At 39.7% G+C, this 15,576-nt stretch overlaps 2 protein-coding genes across 2 annotated transcripts in view; both read right to left on the reverse strand.

Annotated features, from left to right (window-relative positions):
• Nucleotides 1-5,109: 5,109 nt before the first annotated feature.
• prdm14 (PR domain containing 14) lies at nt 5,110-9,226 on the reverse strand. The gene is made up of 8 exons (XM_053342586.1): nt 8,584-9,226; nt 8,337-8,390; nt 8,065-8,225; nt 7,691-7,961; nt 7,396-7,598; nt 6,848-6,949; nt 5,585-5,804; nt 5,110-5,279 (listed from the first exon to the last, which is right to left on the reverse strand). Exons 1-8 carry the CDS (start codon nt 9,224-9,226, stop codon nt 5,110-5,112), a joined length of 1,824 nt encoding a protein of 607 aa, XP_053198561.1.
• A 1,941-nt stretch (nt 9,227-11,167) lies between these two features.
• ncoa2 (nuclear receptor coactivator 2) overlaps nt 11,168-15,576 on the reverse strand; it is a 61,995-nt gene continuing 57,586 nt past the window's right edge. Inside the window, exon 21 of the mRNA XM_053342737.1 lies at nt 11,168-14,601. Coding sequence (XP_053198712.1) covers nt 14,590-14,601 — 12 coding nt within the window. The 3' untranslated portion in view covers nt 11,168-14,589. The remainder of the gene's footprint in view (nt 14,602-15,576) is intronic.

Below are 15,576 nucleotides of genomic sequence, written 5' to 3' on the forward strand. Positions count from 1 at the left end.
CACCACTACCCCACCGAGAGAAACATTCACCTGATAATAGGCCCTCGCACAACAGGGGCAGCCAACACCATGAGGCAACTGTTGCATGGGAATTACATGGTCGGGGTCTATCTCGGATCACTGTATATACAGTATCTGTGTGTGTTTTTGTTGGAAAGGCATCACCAGGCCATAATTTCAGGCAATTCATTCATCTATCAGCACAGAAGTGACAGACTAGAATAGGCAGTGAGAGAAAGAAATGTGGAGTGATACAGAAAGAGAAGTGTGTGTGTGTGTCTATGTGTGTGTGTGTGTGTGTGTGTGTGTGTGTGTGTGTGTGTGTGTGTGTGTGTGTGTGTGTGTGTGTGTCTATGTGTGTGAAAGAGGGAGGGAGGCAGGGAGTACTGTAACAGTAGCTCCTCTTCTCACTACCCTACTGCTAGATCCATCACCCACAGGAATAACAGTTAGGTACATACAATAGCCTTGCGCATAAAGACACACAAATAGCACACTGAGAACTATTGTAAAGCATGGCGCATGGGGAGAAGAACCCTATAACACTTTTTAACATCCTGAATGACAATGCCAGATGTCAACCTACAAGCAGATTTACTCCTCACAGCACATTGCATTTGAATTGGCCTAAAAAAAGTGGTGTGTGTGTTGGGGGGTGGTAGGCCAAAATATGTTGCCCCATGGGACCACAGTGGAAACTCACACCAGCCCCCTCAGAGAAGGATAAGGCCATCTGCCCTCCTCATGCACCAATCCCACCTAGAAGACACACACACACACACACACACACACACACACACACACACACACACACACACACACACACACACGCACACACAGAGCTCAGCAGCAATATGGAGAGGCTTTGCAGACAGTGTTTGATATGCCTTTCATCCAGCCAGCAGCATGCAAGCCACTGAGCCTCCCTGTGTGTCTCCTGCTGTACTGTCCACTGTCCCAGTGGAAATCACAGGCTGGTAACAACAGCTCCAACCTGAGAGACATGAATGGCAGGACACAAGCTGATCAGCTTCATCTCTTGACTGAGGGAACAGGAGGGGGGCACAGTTCAGCGGATCCATTCACACTTATGACTTGGCTTCTTCTTTAAAGGCAAAAAGTCACACAGATAAGATGTCATTGTGACGGCAGTGTTATAAAACGAAAATCCAGAACAAAGGTAGGCATTAAAAATGAAACACAGCTAAACCACATGAAAAATCACAACTTAACAAGAACAGAAAAGTATTGAAAACCAATGAAATAAAATTGTAATTAATTGATATCTACTAAAACTGCATGAAAACAAGAACACGAGGCATGTTTGTGAATATAACTCTTTTATAACATTGATTCAGTTCAAAGTGCTTTATATAAGGTGAAAAACATTTAAAAACACAATGAAAGAAAAATCAAGAAATGCAATTTTAGCGAAGAAATAAGTTGACACAGAATTCAATAAATGAAAGAAAAAATGTAGCAAAGAAATTCATTAATCAAAGGTAAAGTAGAACAGAAAAGAACAGCCAAAGAGTTTCAATTAAGATACAAAAGTGAGTCTAGATGGAGCACAAGAAGTTGGTTCCATGTGTGCAAGTGGTATAAAAAGTGAGAAATGTCAAACTCAAGCTCTACAAATATGGTATTTTTGCCATATCATTACCACTTAGCCCCAAGAATCGCTTTAAAACTTAAGTAAGCTTTTAAAAACATGGTCGTTAATAAAGCTCCTTCCTAAATTCATGAGAAAATAATTTTAAAAACCTGCTCTGTTGGATGGTTTTCAGTGGAAACAACAGGAGGATGAAATGTAAGAAAGCAGAGCCAAAATGCCCCAAAAGACACTGATAATATATGCAATGTCTTTATTTTTTTATATGGCAAAAAGTAACAAGTTACACAATTCTCCTTCATCTTCTTCTGTGCTGAGTTTTCATGTGGTTTGAGTGGTTTCATGGAGTGACTGCAGACAGCCTGAGGCACAGATGGACAGAGAGGCTGGTGTGGTTATACTTTATGAGGCCACTCAGCTGAGAGTCTGAGGCCTGTCTGGAACAGGGCCTTGCCTCAAACATCAGCCAGACTATAGCACACACACACACACACACACACACACACACACACACACACACACACACACACACACACACACACACACACACACTACACTGACAGCTATTAGGCAATCAATAGAAGCTAATACATCAGGGCATTTGACCACTCAGCTCCACTAGCTTAGCAGAGGAGAAGAGAAGAGAAGAGAAGAGAAGAGAAGAGAAGAGAAGAGAAGAGAAGAGAAGAGAAGAGAAGAGAAGAGAAGAGAAGAGAAGAGAAGAAAAGAGAAGAGAAGCGAAGAGGAGAGAAGAGGAGAGGAGAGAAGAGAAGAAAAGAGAAGAGAAGAGAAGAGAAGAGAAGAGGAGAGGAGAGAAGAGAAGAGAAGAGGAGAGAAGAGGAGAGAAGAGAAGAGAAGAGAAGAGAAGAGAAGAGACGAGACGAGACGAGAAGAGAAGAGAAGAGAAGAGAAGAGAAGAGAAGAGAAGAGAAGAGAAGAGATAACATCTGTGTACAAAGAATGAAGCACACAAGTTGCAACAGGCAATCTTTTCTTTATATCAATAAACATCATTAACAAATCAAACCATTGACCACATTTATTGGATAACTCAAATCTTATAAAGCATCATTCATTGTTTTGGAAAGAGTTATAGCCACAGGCTTCAACCTCAGAGGGAACCTGACCTCAGCAAATCTAAGCCATAAAACTCCAGTGCTCCTATCATTAATATCACATTAATATAGAGATTAATCTGATGGATAGCTCTCCAGAGGCCCTGTTAACTTGCCAGGAGGTTAAGTGTGAAATCAATCCGTAAACAGCCTAGATAAAAAATTCTTCCTCATGCCCAAGCGGTGAGTCCTAAATCAGACGATCAGGGAGGTGCTAGTAAAACCAGCCTTTTAGCACAGCTCGCTAACAATCTCACTATTTCAGCCCTGGCAGCTCATTCTCCTTTTTTCTCCTTCTGTCTTTTCATTCTTTCTTTCTTTCTCGTCCCATCCTTCTCCTCCACCCCTCTGCTCCTGGAAGACCACAAAGGGGAGTGTCCTCTCTTTTCATAGTTGGCCCCTCATGGAGCCTCAGGGGTTGTATGTATGGGAGGGGCAGGTCCAATGAAGGTTGATCTACACTTGTTCAAGCATCCATATTTAGGCTATTTAAAGGGAGAAGGAGAGTGTAAAACATTCAGAGAGGAGGTGACCCCTGACCCTAAAGGCTGCTGTCCATCCGTTAAAGGAATTATAGAGGGGATGAATGGTGCTGCCACTCTTCTTGTTGTGGATGTTCCAGAAAAATGGATAAAAAGCAGAGGATAAGTCCTTGTGACACTTTAGTTGGCTGATAAAAACAAGAAAAAGTCATATCTACATCATGTGGGCTAAAAAAAGATGTTTTATCCCTGAGACCCCAGTTGCTTTTTCTATCTTCTCTCTCCTTTTTGCTTTATTTCTCATCATCTACTGTTTTGTTAATCCATACAAAAGTCATTTCATATCATGTATATGGAACCTGTGCTGTTATAGCGCTAACCAAGTACTGTCATTGTTGATGTCTAACTGTCTAACTACATGCCCTCACTGTGAAGTGTGGTGACCTAGAGGTTAAAGGTGACATAACAGTGCACCAAGACAAAGACTGGACACTGTGTCATCTGTCAGACCCCATGCTGCTGCCACCACCACCATACCAACTGGGGGTCTTCCCTCAAATTAACCCCAACAAGACACTGCCACACACACACATACATTATCTATCTATCTATCTATCTATCTATCTATCTATCTATCTATCTATCTATCTATCTATCTATCTATCTATATCTGATCTAATCTCATGAGAACACATGTGGGCCAGTTGGTGACAGTGAGGGCAGATGTCAGTCATGGCAGGCTCCTTTGTGTGTGTGTGTGTGTGTGTGTGTGTGTGTGTGTGTGTGTGTGTGTGTGGCAATAGACCACCTTACTGCTGCACTCTATTGTCTTCATTTAGTCCAGTGAGGTTTGTTCATTTTCACTACATCAGTCCACAGCCTCCAATTCATCACTCTTGGCTACACATCAAACAGTAGATGCATACAAAAGGACACATGGACTGGTGGGAGAGACAAATAGATGTATACTGTACACACAAACACACACACACATATATGCATGCATCTATCTGCAAAATGTTAACCCATCCATGGAGCATAATTTGAATCATTTAACAACTTTGTGCTATTTTAACTGCACTGATGGACAGTATAAAGTCACTTTTGGATCATAATCGATGGAATTATTTTCAACTGATTTATTTAAACTGTAGTGGTGAATAAAATCTTCAACTTTTGCTGCCTTCTCCATTTAAAATGATGCTATGTTTTTCACATTTCTGATAAAAAGCATTAGTCTTTCACTCAAACATTTTGCAAATGTTTTCAAAAATAAGTTTTCGAATAGTTTTCACTGTGAGAAAAATGGAAGACACACCCAGCAGCAACAGCATTGTTTTCATGCGCTGACTTTTTATTTGTAATTCATGAAAAAGCAGACGCTCATAATGAACAACCGAAAACACTTTCGATTGGCTTCTGCGGTCTTACATCACAGTAAAAATATGATCAGACATTATAAATTAAGAGAAACTATAATAATTATTTTAAAATAAGCTTAACTCTATAATGAATAAAATAGCTTTGCTTTTCAAGCGTTAATCGATGCAAAAAAAATGAAACGTAATAATAATAATAATAATAATAATAATAATAATAATAATAGTCAGTTATTTTCATGTTATCGCACTGGGTTCACAAAACCATTGCAGACTGAAAGCTTTAAGCCACAAAACAACACACAACATATAAATAGATTTAGACACAATTTTGCCTAATAATTTAAATTATCATGTGCCTATTTAAACCTGTACAACAAAATCTTTTCCCATCATATTTCACCTCATTTTAGGTCTATTCATTTATTTCTCGTGGTGTCACCACAATATTTAGATTCTGTACTCTCCTGGTATGTGTATCGTTTAAAATCCTCTACAACATTTCGCAGGATAATAATGAATTAGTTCCAGGGCCGATATTCCGGATTTAAAGCTGTTAAGCCGGTGTAAGGGAAGTTTTGTCCGGTGTTTTTCTGTATTTTTGGATTGTCCTTCACTGGAAACACGGAGTCATCCAATGCTCCACTCCCTGGAGAAGACGGGAGAACTGCGCTGTCCATCAGTTCCCTTTCTTAAGAGAGAGAGAAAATAAACCAGTATAAATAACTAGTTTCTTTTTGCAACACAACATACATGCAATATTTTTTTTTCTAATAAAAAGACTCAAGACAAAACTTTTCCTAATCTGTTTCAATATTAGAATCAAAATCAATGATTATTTTACCACATAGTTTAGCCGAAATCAATATTAATATACCTTATACAACTTTAATATTGGTCTAATTAAAAAGTTTGAAAATAAAACTGAGATTAACCCTTTAAAATGAAGACGCCCACCGTATGTGTAGGGCATTTTAACTCCTGTAAAGTTCTTACTTTTATGACTCTTGATGTGGTATTTCAGGGCCTGTTCCTCTGGAAAAGAAGCCCCGCACAGGTCGCAGGTGAAGGGCTTGTCTTTGGCGTGGGTTCGCCGGACGTGGCTGTCGTGCGCAGCGTGGGAAGCGAAGGCCTTTCCGCAGTGCTTGCACTTGAAGGGCCTCTCTCCGGAGTGCTGGCGGATGTGTGTGCGCAATATACTGGAGGCAGTGAAGGCCTGGAGGAGGAGGAGGAGAATAAAGGTGTATTTTTTCGTTTTAGTTCAATTCATATTTTAAGCAACAATATTTTGGAAACACTTTGGGCACATTTTGCAGGATTTTAACCCCAGTCTATAAAATAACCTAAATAAGTTCTATCATGCACACCAGTATTTCTATTTCTTATTAAAACATGTTTGTAAAATGTCACGTTAAGCGGTTCCGTTTGCACCGTTTAAAGACTTCATGTAATGAGTAGGTTATTGCTTAAAAAAAGTATATTTTTCGTTTTCCATATTTTAGTGAAAGCCATTTATCATCTTCTAACGTTATAAAAAGCCTGCAAACCGCTGGCCTCGTGGAGTAGGTATTGCTTAAATAGTCCGGAGAAGGACAAAAGGCGGATTGCGTTAACAAAACTCTCTCCGGGTGCATGAAAGGGGGAGGATATAGAGAACAAAGAACAAAAAAACAAAACTTCTGCTCATTCCAGGGCCGTAAATTAAAAGTATAACCTCGGAAGACAAAAGGGTGGGTGTACATCTGCCGATAATTAGCATGTAAGTGCCTCCGTGGAGCGTGCCCGTGCACAGAGACAATAATGAGGGGCTCGAGCCAAATGCACCATGAAACGAGAAAAAAGCCCTAAATGGATTTGATGCTGCGGGTTTAAAAGACATGAGGAAGATGAGTGGTGAGGAAGAGGGGGAGGAGGAGGAGGAGGAGGAGAAGGCCTGCAGATCATGTAGACTACTTATACAATCAGAAGAGGAACTAAAACATGACGATAAGACTTCAATTACTATTACAAGAAATAACAAATACAGCTTCTTCTGCTGTTTGTTAGTTTGTTTTAATTTATTTTTCATTTTACTTGATGTTAACTTAAAATGTATTAAATTGACAAAAGCATGTGTCTGCTTCTGAGAGGTGTGTGGGCTGCAAATAATTTCAATTCTATACACGTTATTGATTAAACTGGAGGGTAAGTAACAGGCCGTGTGTCTCGCATTTCTGAGCTATAGTAACATTGTCGTGCAAAACAGGAAAATCTTCTCACCTTATTGCAGTAGACACACTTGTATGGCCGCTCTCCGGAGTGAACACGCATGTGTTTGTTAAGGCTGGATGACTGAGAGAAACTCTTTCCACACACCGAGCACTGCAAGTCAGACAACAAAGATACATTTAAATCCATTCAGTTTATTCAGACATTTAAATTTGTCATTTTTACGATATTCTGACAGATATACTAAGGGGAATTAATTCACACTTTTTGTGTGAGTTTAGACTTATGTATTTTCTTTAAAATTGTGTAAAAAGGCATGTAAAATAAATAGTTTTTTTTATAAACATCTAACTTGGTTGATATTGTTTTGTTGTGATGTTTGAGGCTGTATGCTTCCCTAATTTGTCTTTTTTTTTTTTTTTTTTTTTTTTTACAAGGCCTAATAAAAATGTCGCATCCTGTTCTAAGTGGCGCTGCAGGGAGCTGTTCTTTCAGCACCACGCAAACTTTTACATGCACTCATCCACCCTGTAATGGTGTGATGGTGTAATGGTCTGCAGTATAGGCTTAGTGTTGACACACATGCACAGTTTCAGTACCTTGTGAGGCCTGTGTTTCTCGTGAACGTGTAAGATGTGGATCCTTAATCTGTCTCTCTTCTCAAAGGATCTGTTGCAGAGGTGACAGGGAAACTTCCGGTCGCCCTGGTCCACGCAGCGTGTGTACTTCAAATGCTTGTCTCTGTAGTATTTGTACGCAAATACCTTCCCGCATCTGTCACACTTGAAGCCCTCACCATTGTCTGAGGAAAATACAAGGAAAATATTTAGTATGATGGCAGCAGGAGTTGATTAAAGCCAAAAGTTGAATCAAAAGAAGGTTATATATCCTGACCTTCAGAGGCAGGAACCAAGTTGCTGTCCTCTCTGGAGTCCTTCAGGGTGAGTGGGATGCCGAGAAACTGCATGTAACAGTCTCCATACCACACCAGCAGCTCTTGGCCTGGCCTGATCTCTTTGCAGGCCTCATAGAAGATCTGACCCTGGACCTGCACAGCAATCAGGTTTTGTTCCTCTGGGAAACGGGCACACTTTACCAAGGACATCCAGTTCCCTGATCCTCCTCTGCCATCCACAAAATGACTCAACCGGCCGTTCTCAAACACCTGAAGGAGGAGGGGATGTTTAATTATGGGGTTTAGAATATTATGGTAAAGGATTATAAAAATGACAAAGAACAGGACTTTAGAGTACGATTCAACGCATTACCTCCCACATCAAAGTGTTATCGTCGTATGTTTTAATCTCGCTCGTATTGACAAGTTTTCCATGGAAAGGTCCGAAGCGCGTGGCTTTAGGAATGCTGCTTTTATCTGTGAAAACTCCACAATGGGAGACGTTTCCCCAGGTTGCCCGGAGGACGGTTAACCCTGGAAAACAGAGTTAAGACAGAGTCAAGATTCAGCCCACCCATGATGGTAAATTGAAAACAGATAGAAAAGTAAACTATAGGTTATGACAAGAAAGTTATGTGTTCTTACCTTCTGGAAGTTCAAGAGCTTCTTTGTCCAGTGGGAGGATGTGACTGTCAGAAACTGAGAAGAAATCAAACGGCAAAATATTTTACTTAGATTCTACATTTCTTAAAGGAGCAATGGGCAATTTTTTTTTGGGACGTTGGCAATATTTTTGATTGATGCTTGCGTAATACATATAAACCCCAAATATATATCTCATATCCTTCAGTCTTATTATATCAAACTAAATGAGCATCCAAATAGTTCTTACCTGGCTTTTCGGGCACGGCCAATCCTGATATAGCGTGACCCACACTGCCCTCCTGGTTGCTGGAGTAACCATACAGCACCATGAACAGGTCATCCTCGCTGAAGTTATAACACGTGCGCGTTTTTTCTGGTGTCATGTCTGAACCCTGGGAGCGAAACAAAGTCTGCTTGGGTGGAGAGGTGGATGATGATGAGGAGGAGGTACAGGAGGATCTCTCACTGGACGGGCTGTTGAAGTCCGAAGAAAGCGGACCGGCTGCGTGCTCCGTCACCACTGCAGCCAGCTCCTCGGGTTTGGTGTATACAGGGTGTCCGGGCAACATCTGGCTCAGATATGGGAAACCGGTGGCGCCCAACATGTGTTCGTGCAGGACCGAGGCGTGTTGGCCGCCCTGGCCGAGGAACGGAGGGGCTCCACCGTGAAGGCTGAGCTGCAGGGAAGCATGAGTATCCGACACCAGACGACCGAGGGACTTAAGAGGGTGGAGGAGGCTGTGCGTCCGCGGGAAGAAGTCCATGTAGTGATGGGGGCCGGGGAGAGGGGCAGGGTAGAAACCTCTGGCAGGACTGCCCTTCAGCATGCCGGCTTGGTGGTGGATCTTGTCCTTCAGCACTACTGGGATGCTGGACAAGGACAGCGACATGAGGCACGGAGGACAAGCAGAGGTTCTAATGTGGTTGGTTGTGTATCCTTTGGAGACAGAAGAGGGGGTTGTGAGAGGAGGTGGGGAGTAGTTATAAAAGTTTAATGCAAGAGAGCTAAAAAAGGAAACATGACATTAAAGAAGTTGACCACACCTGAATTCATTATTTTAATTCAAGGATGCTTTTTTTTGTATTTTAAAACTTGTGTCATCTCACCTTTACAGATCAAATAATTGTAATTGGAGAATCATTCCAATACATGGAATCGCTATAGAAAATTGAGCTTAAAAATGCCACAAACAGAACAATAGGTCGTAAACTTAAAGATTTATTATTTCATTCTTATTTTTTAACCTCTTATGAGTAAAAATATATATATCCATTTACATTTTAAATAAAAAAAAATAAATAAAAAAAATCCCGCAGATGGAAATATTGGGCAAATATTGAACAAAGCTATTCCATGACACACATCTAAGATCCGCAATTAAATTGGAAAGCCGATTTAGCAATATTTCCAGCTGAGAGGACACCCAGCAGACACACAGCGGGTTTTTAAATGACTTGTCCGGTATACATGGTGTGCTTTTTAGGAACCGTTTACCAGTCAGCCAGTAGATAGAGATACAAATCAGGGTCATGACACTAATTAAAGAACAGTCGGCCAGAGCAGAGGTCAACATTAATGAAGCTTTTTATAGACTTTGCAATAAGCGCACAATCATTCCAAAAAAAAAGGAAAGACGTCAGCAGGTACAAATTGTTGGAGCAATATAGGCTTAAAGGAAATTATTATTATTATTACCAAAGAAAATATAACAAGAATATAGAATTTAACAGTTAAAAAGAAATAAATAGGAGAGTCATAAAACTTAATATTGACCTATTTTATTTCTAAAGCCTAGCAATTAAACAAATGTAAAAATAAAATATATAATTAGAAGAAATCAACTCATAGACAGCACAATTTTCTATGTAAGGGAGTTGAAAAAATAAGCTTACCTTGTTAAATAAATGAGTTTCACAGTGAAGTCGTCTCTGTCATGTTACTATTAAATCAAATACAACTCCAAACTCTGCAGGTATAGGCCTACAAAAGCCAGCAGGTCTAAACTTCAGAGGATGTGTGCTGCTGGATCCTCTCTCTGTGTGTCTGTGGTCATCTGAGGGCACCTACACTGCACACACACAGTCAGGTCTGCTGAAGATGCTTCCCAGCAGCTTCTTCCTATTGGTCAGCTCAGCCTCATGCATCTCAAAGCCCCTAGAGGAATACATCTTCTCAGAGACAACCCACCCTGTTAACTTCTCCACACACCAGTCATGCTTTCTCCACTACAATGAGGGTAATAGAGAGAGGTTCCCAAACATTTCCATATGAAGACACCCCTCCACCTCAACACACACACACACACACACACACACACACACATTAGATAAGATGCTATCTCAGGGACCCCCAGTGGATATTTGTTATGACTTGGATGTGGTGAATTAGGGAGAGTCGAAATACAGTAGGTCATTCTCTCTTTAGCTGCTCAAAACCTCATTGACAAAATGAATTAAACTGAATAAGTATGCATGTTTTAGTGTGAGCCATATGGAATATTGAAAATTGACGCTTAATTCAAATTATACTCCAATTTAAATAGTTAATATCAGAGTGTAGCCTGCTCTAAACAAAAATGAGCATAGCATTTTTACACTATTTCAAGGATGTCATTATCTTAAAATTATACATTCTACTTTTAAATCATTTACTTTAAAATTCATATTTTGTATTTTATTCTGATTAGGTCATCTCTCTAGAAGTCACATATCAATATTCTTTACATCATTTCTTATTGTTTCAATTATGAAATGAAATATATAACAGCTTTTATGTAGCCTATAGTTTTCTTCACTTCCAATCATATGAAATAAAAAGTCACTCAGTTAAATATTGCAATAACAGAATTCTTTATTTACAAGGCAAATAGCATCAGCGAAGCCATATTAGTTCACAACTTGCATAACTGTGGTTTTAACTTCTCTTGTATATCTAATTTTGCATAAAACGCTCACACACACTAGGGGTACAAAGGTTGATGCGGGTGTACAGTGTGATTCCTGTGAACAATGCAGAAAAAAAAAATCTCAGGAGAACACAACAAGCTTTCTTCAGAAAGTCCATATAGTATATTACATATTGCTTCAATATCCCTATGTATCATATTTTCCATACAAACAGTGAGAGAGGGGGAATGAAATAATAAAGTCTTCAACCCAACACAGAACAGAGAGCAATGATGAGGGACAGTTCAACTGTGACCAAGTCTCCAGCAACTGAGGAGAGTTGAACAATGCTGCACCCATTCAATATTGTACACAATTCATTATACAAATTTATACAGACAGCGGTGTAATGTACAATAACGAGAACGGACGAAATCTAAGGCATTATGCTAGGGTTTTTAGCATTTCAAGGTTGCATCTTAGCTCTAAGAAATTGGCAGACAATACAAAAGGGCATTTAAAGTTCTTCAAAACCATAAGTTAAAGAGAAAAAATAGTGTTGTTTTGTTGGGTCCAAAGCCTGGATATTTGTAAGGGGCAAAATCATTTATTTGCACCTGTCCTCATTATAAATGCTTTAAAAAATGCATTGCTACCACATGGCTTATGTCTTCTCAAAATCTTGACAATCTTTGGAAATTTTGCAAAGGGCTGTGAATGATCTTTTAAAATGGCTCAAAAAGGCTTTCTCTGCACGACTGTATTTTACAATCAAAACAGCATTTATCAAAAAAGTGTGATCTGTTAGTAGGCCTACAGCAAAAACAACCGCAGGACATTTCTGCAATGATGACAACAACCATTAATGCAGTTTATTTGTCCCAGAGTTGACTTGCCGATGCTTCAAATTTATTATTACAGGAACTTAATTAAAAAAAAACAAAAACAACAACAACAAAAAAGAAGCAACAATGGGCAACTTCCTGTGTAAACACTGAGAAGAGCTCGGTGTAACTGCACACCGTGTTGTCAACATGTTGACAAGGAACACCATCAGTCACATCTTTAGGCCTTTAATGACAATACATTCAGAATGATTCTCTTCCTGTTTTATGCTGAAACATCTACATTAGACCCTGTTAAGTGACATCATCATAAATTACTTGTTTACTATGGGCCTCAAAGCATGCTAAACAACAGGTCATCTCTCACTATGGGAAAAAAGAAAGCTTGTGGGATTCAGGAATCCAATTGAAAGGTGAGGATTATTTGGCTTGCTCCAAGTCTGTCCTGGGTTAAAATAGTTGATATAAAAAGTTTTCATCTTTTTTTTTTTTTGTTGAGGAAAATGTACTTCTGAGGTTAGACAAGTTGACTCGCTTTTGATCTTGTGAGGGTCAAACCAAACCCCTATCTGGGGCACAAGAATAGCATGTCAACACTGAACACTTTATAGTTGAACTAACTGCCTGAGGTCATAAAATATGGCTAAGTGTCTGTCAGAGCAGGTCTCGTGAACCGTGCAGTCTTAACTCTGACCTCTGCTATAGAAGAAAAATGGCTGGAGGCAGAGAGGGCGCGCATCAAGGAGGGGAGGGGGGGGGGGGGGGGGTGGGGGGGACCAGAGCCCACGATCACCTACTAACTACCCTCTCCATTCCTCAGCCAATGCTGCATAATCTAATAGGAACGCTGTGTGTGGATGTAGACTTTCTTGGTACAAACTGCAATAAAAAACTGTGTTTAATACTGCATCCAAACGTGGAGCAAAATTGTGTCCTTTTATTCAGGAAACTGTACAAAAATTACAAAAACAAAAACACAAAAAACCCCCAAGAGATTCTCAAGTAATCGTTATTGCTTGTTTACATCACACCAGAACAGTTTGCACCTAGCAGCTTGTATGAAGCATTTTTCACTCCAGACAACATAGAAAGCACACTTCTGTTATTTTTTTTTTTGAGTTATTGTATGGCTGTGTTGAATTTGTCCTGTTTTTTTTTTCTTTTTTTCGTGGTGTTCTATGCTAAAGGCAGAGAAGCAAGCGATAATCTGTACACTGTATACACAGCACACCCCCCTTACAACCATCCCTACCTCCCACCCCCCACCCCCCCACCCCTGTCTGCATCGTACCAGAACATCTGAACATGAAGGCTCCTAACTCCACTTTCCCAAAAACAAAACAAAAATAGAAAATAAAAGAACAAAAAAAAAAAAAGAAAAGAACCTGCTCTGCTTCAAGAGACAGTTGGGACCAGACAGGGGGGAACAAAAACCCTACGGAATAAAATAAATAGAAAGAAAATGTCTTACTTATTGGTATGTACAATCTCAGTAATTCCTTTTTAAACCATATTTGATTTTGACATCCTCTGAAACTACAGGACCAAAGTATAATCCATTACTCAGGTTAATAGAAGAATCTTCTCAGAAAGAATACAACCATTACTGTTAAAATTATATAAAAAAGTGCCTTTGTCACACTTTTAGAAATATTTTTTCTTCTTGCTACAAGGATAAAGAATAATCTACAATAATTAAAATGAATCTATACAGAAAAATAAAACTTAATTTAATACACTATATAAACCTCTTGACTAAATTAGTCTAATCATACAAATCACCATTCCACTCAAACCATTCTTCTGCAGTGTTTTTCAAGATCAGTTTTTTCAACCATATCTTCATTCTACATCTTAATTCTCACAACAAGGAAAAAAACAAACTAAAATAATAATAATAAAATAAAGAACAGCAAAAAGGCAAACCCGGCTAAGTATTTGAGCTCCGTCCATAATGCTGAACATAACTTGGAGTCTTTGCTGCCATTTTGGAACTATGTGGAAATGTCACAAATGTGTGAGAAAAAGGTAGGACAAAAGAAAAAAAAAAAAAAATCAGTGTACGTCATTTTTGAGATGAGATTGTAAATGGCCGCTGTCCACTGAGAGGAATACATTCATCAGAACGAGGGATCCCACCCACTGCTGCCCCCTTAAGTCAGTGTCCCCCACCAGGAGGCCTACAGTAAGTCACACTACGGTGAATGCAGCTGGACAGGCAGACAGACTGGCTCATTGCGAGGCTCTCCTCCAGGAGGGTTAGGCATGTTGGACAGAGATCCACGATCCTTCTCCAGCCCTCTTCACACTCCTGTGTCTGTTCGGGGCCGGGCTCCTCCGGGGCCGCCGAAGAGGCCCAGCCAGGACAGACGGCAAACTTGGGCTGAGGAGACGGGGTCAGGGCACGGCCTAGCTGGTCCAAGGGGCTTTCGGTAGGTTACATGTTTGTACAATTTTTAAAGGGCCGACGTGCTCCTTGCACCAGCTGATCACTGAGGTTCAGGTTAAGAACTCCATGAGGGTCAACAGTATTTCTGCAAAGAAACAACACATTTTCATAAACACACAATCCAACAGAACGAGTGATTGGTTAATCTGAATTTGTAGAAGTTGAACTTGTGTGGAGCAAATCAGCCACTTGTACAAAAGACTATAAACAATTAGAAACCATCTTAGAACACACCATCATATTTAAACCAAGTCAGTAAATTGTGGAAGCCTGCACTAATGGCCAAACAGTAAATAATTGAAATAATCTAAGTGCCAATATATTTCTATAATCCTGGAAGGGGGATAAATCAAGTGACAGATATACTAGTATGTTACAACAGTCTGAAGTGCAGACAATCAAACAGAGGCCCCTTGGTTAAATATTTATGGCCCTTTATTGGGCTTAAAAGCATCATGGAGAACAACAGTGCATTCTACATACAAAGCTAACAATGCCAGTGATACAAAGGAAGAGAGATTAACTTGGTTGACATTAAATTAATAATAATCACCAGAATTGGGGTGATGACATAGAAAAAAAAACCTGTCCAGACATCACTCATGAAGTGAGTATGGGCTGAATGCATATATGAGTTGTTATCTTACCAATTGTTTGTATAGAGACTGTGTTGATTTGACATGTAATGCAGCAGATGGACAACACGGCAAAAACAAACAAACAGTCTGATGGAATGGCAGGAAGGCAAAACGAAACACACATGACGATATGTTGCTATGGTGATGTCATATTGTTTACAAAGAAAGGAATTAAATATGGGCCTTGTAGTGTTATTTGTGTTTATTGTGTCAAATTGTGTTTTATTTTATGTAATTATTCTAGTAATGCATGTAGTGATAAAATGCAGTTTCTCTTAATATTCTATTGCAAACTGAAAATGAAATTCCCTCAAAAACGTAAGGACGTTCATCCTTTTTTTTTTTTTTTTACATAGACAGTGACAGGAGAACTGCATTTGGTGTATTCCATGCTTATCTCTGAAAAAGAGACGACAACAATG

The sequence above is a fragment of the Scomber japonicus genome, chromosome 21, assembly GCF_027409825.1.
Source record: "Scomber japonicus isolate fScoJap1 chromosome 21, fScoJap1.pri, whole genome shotgun sequence".
Classification (NCBI taxonomy): domain Eukaryota; kingdom Metazoa; phylum Chordata; class Actinopteri; order Scombriformes; family Scombridae; genus Scomber; species Scomber japonicus.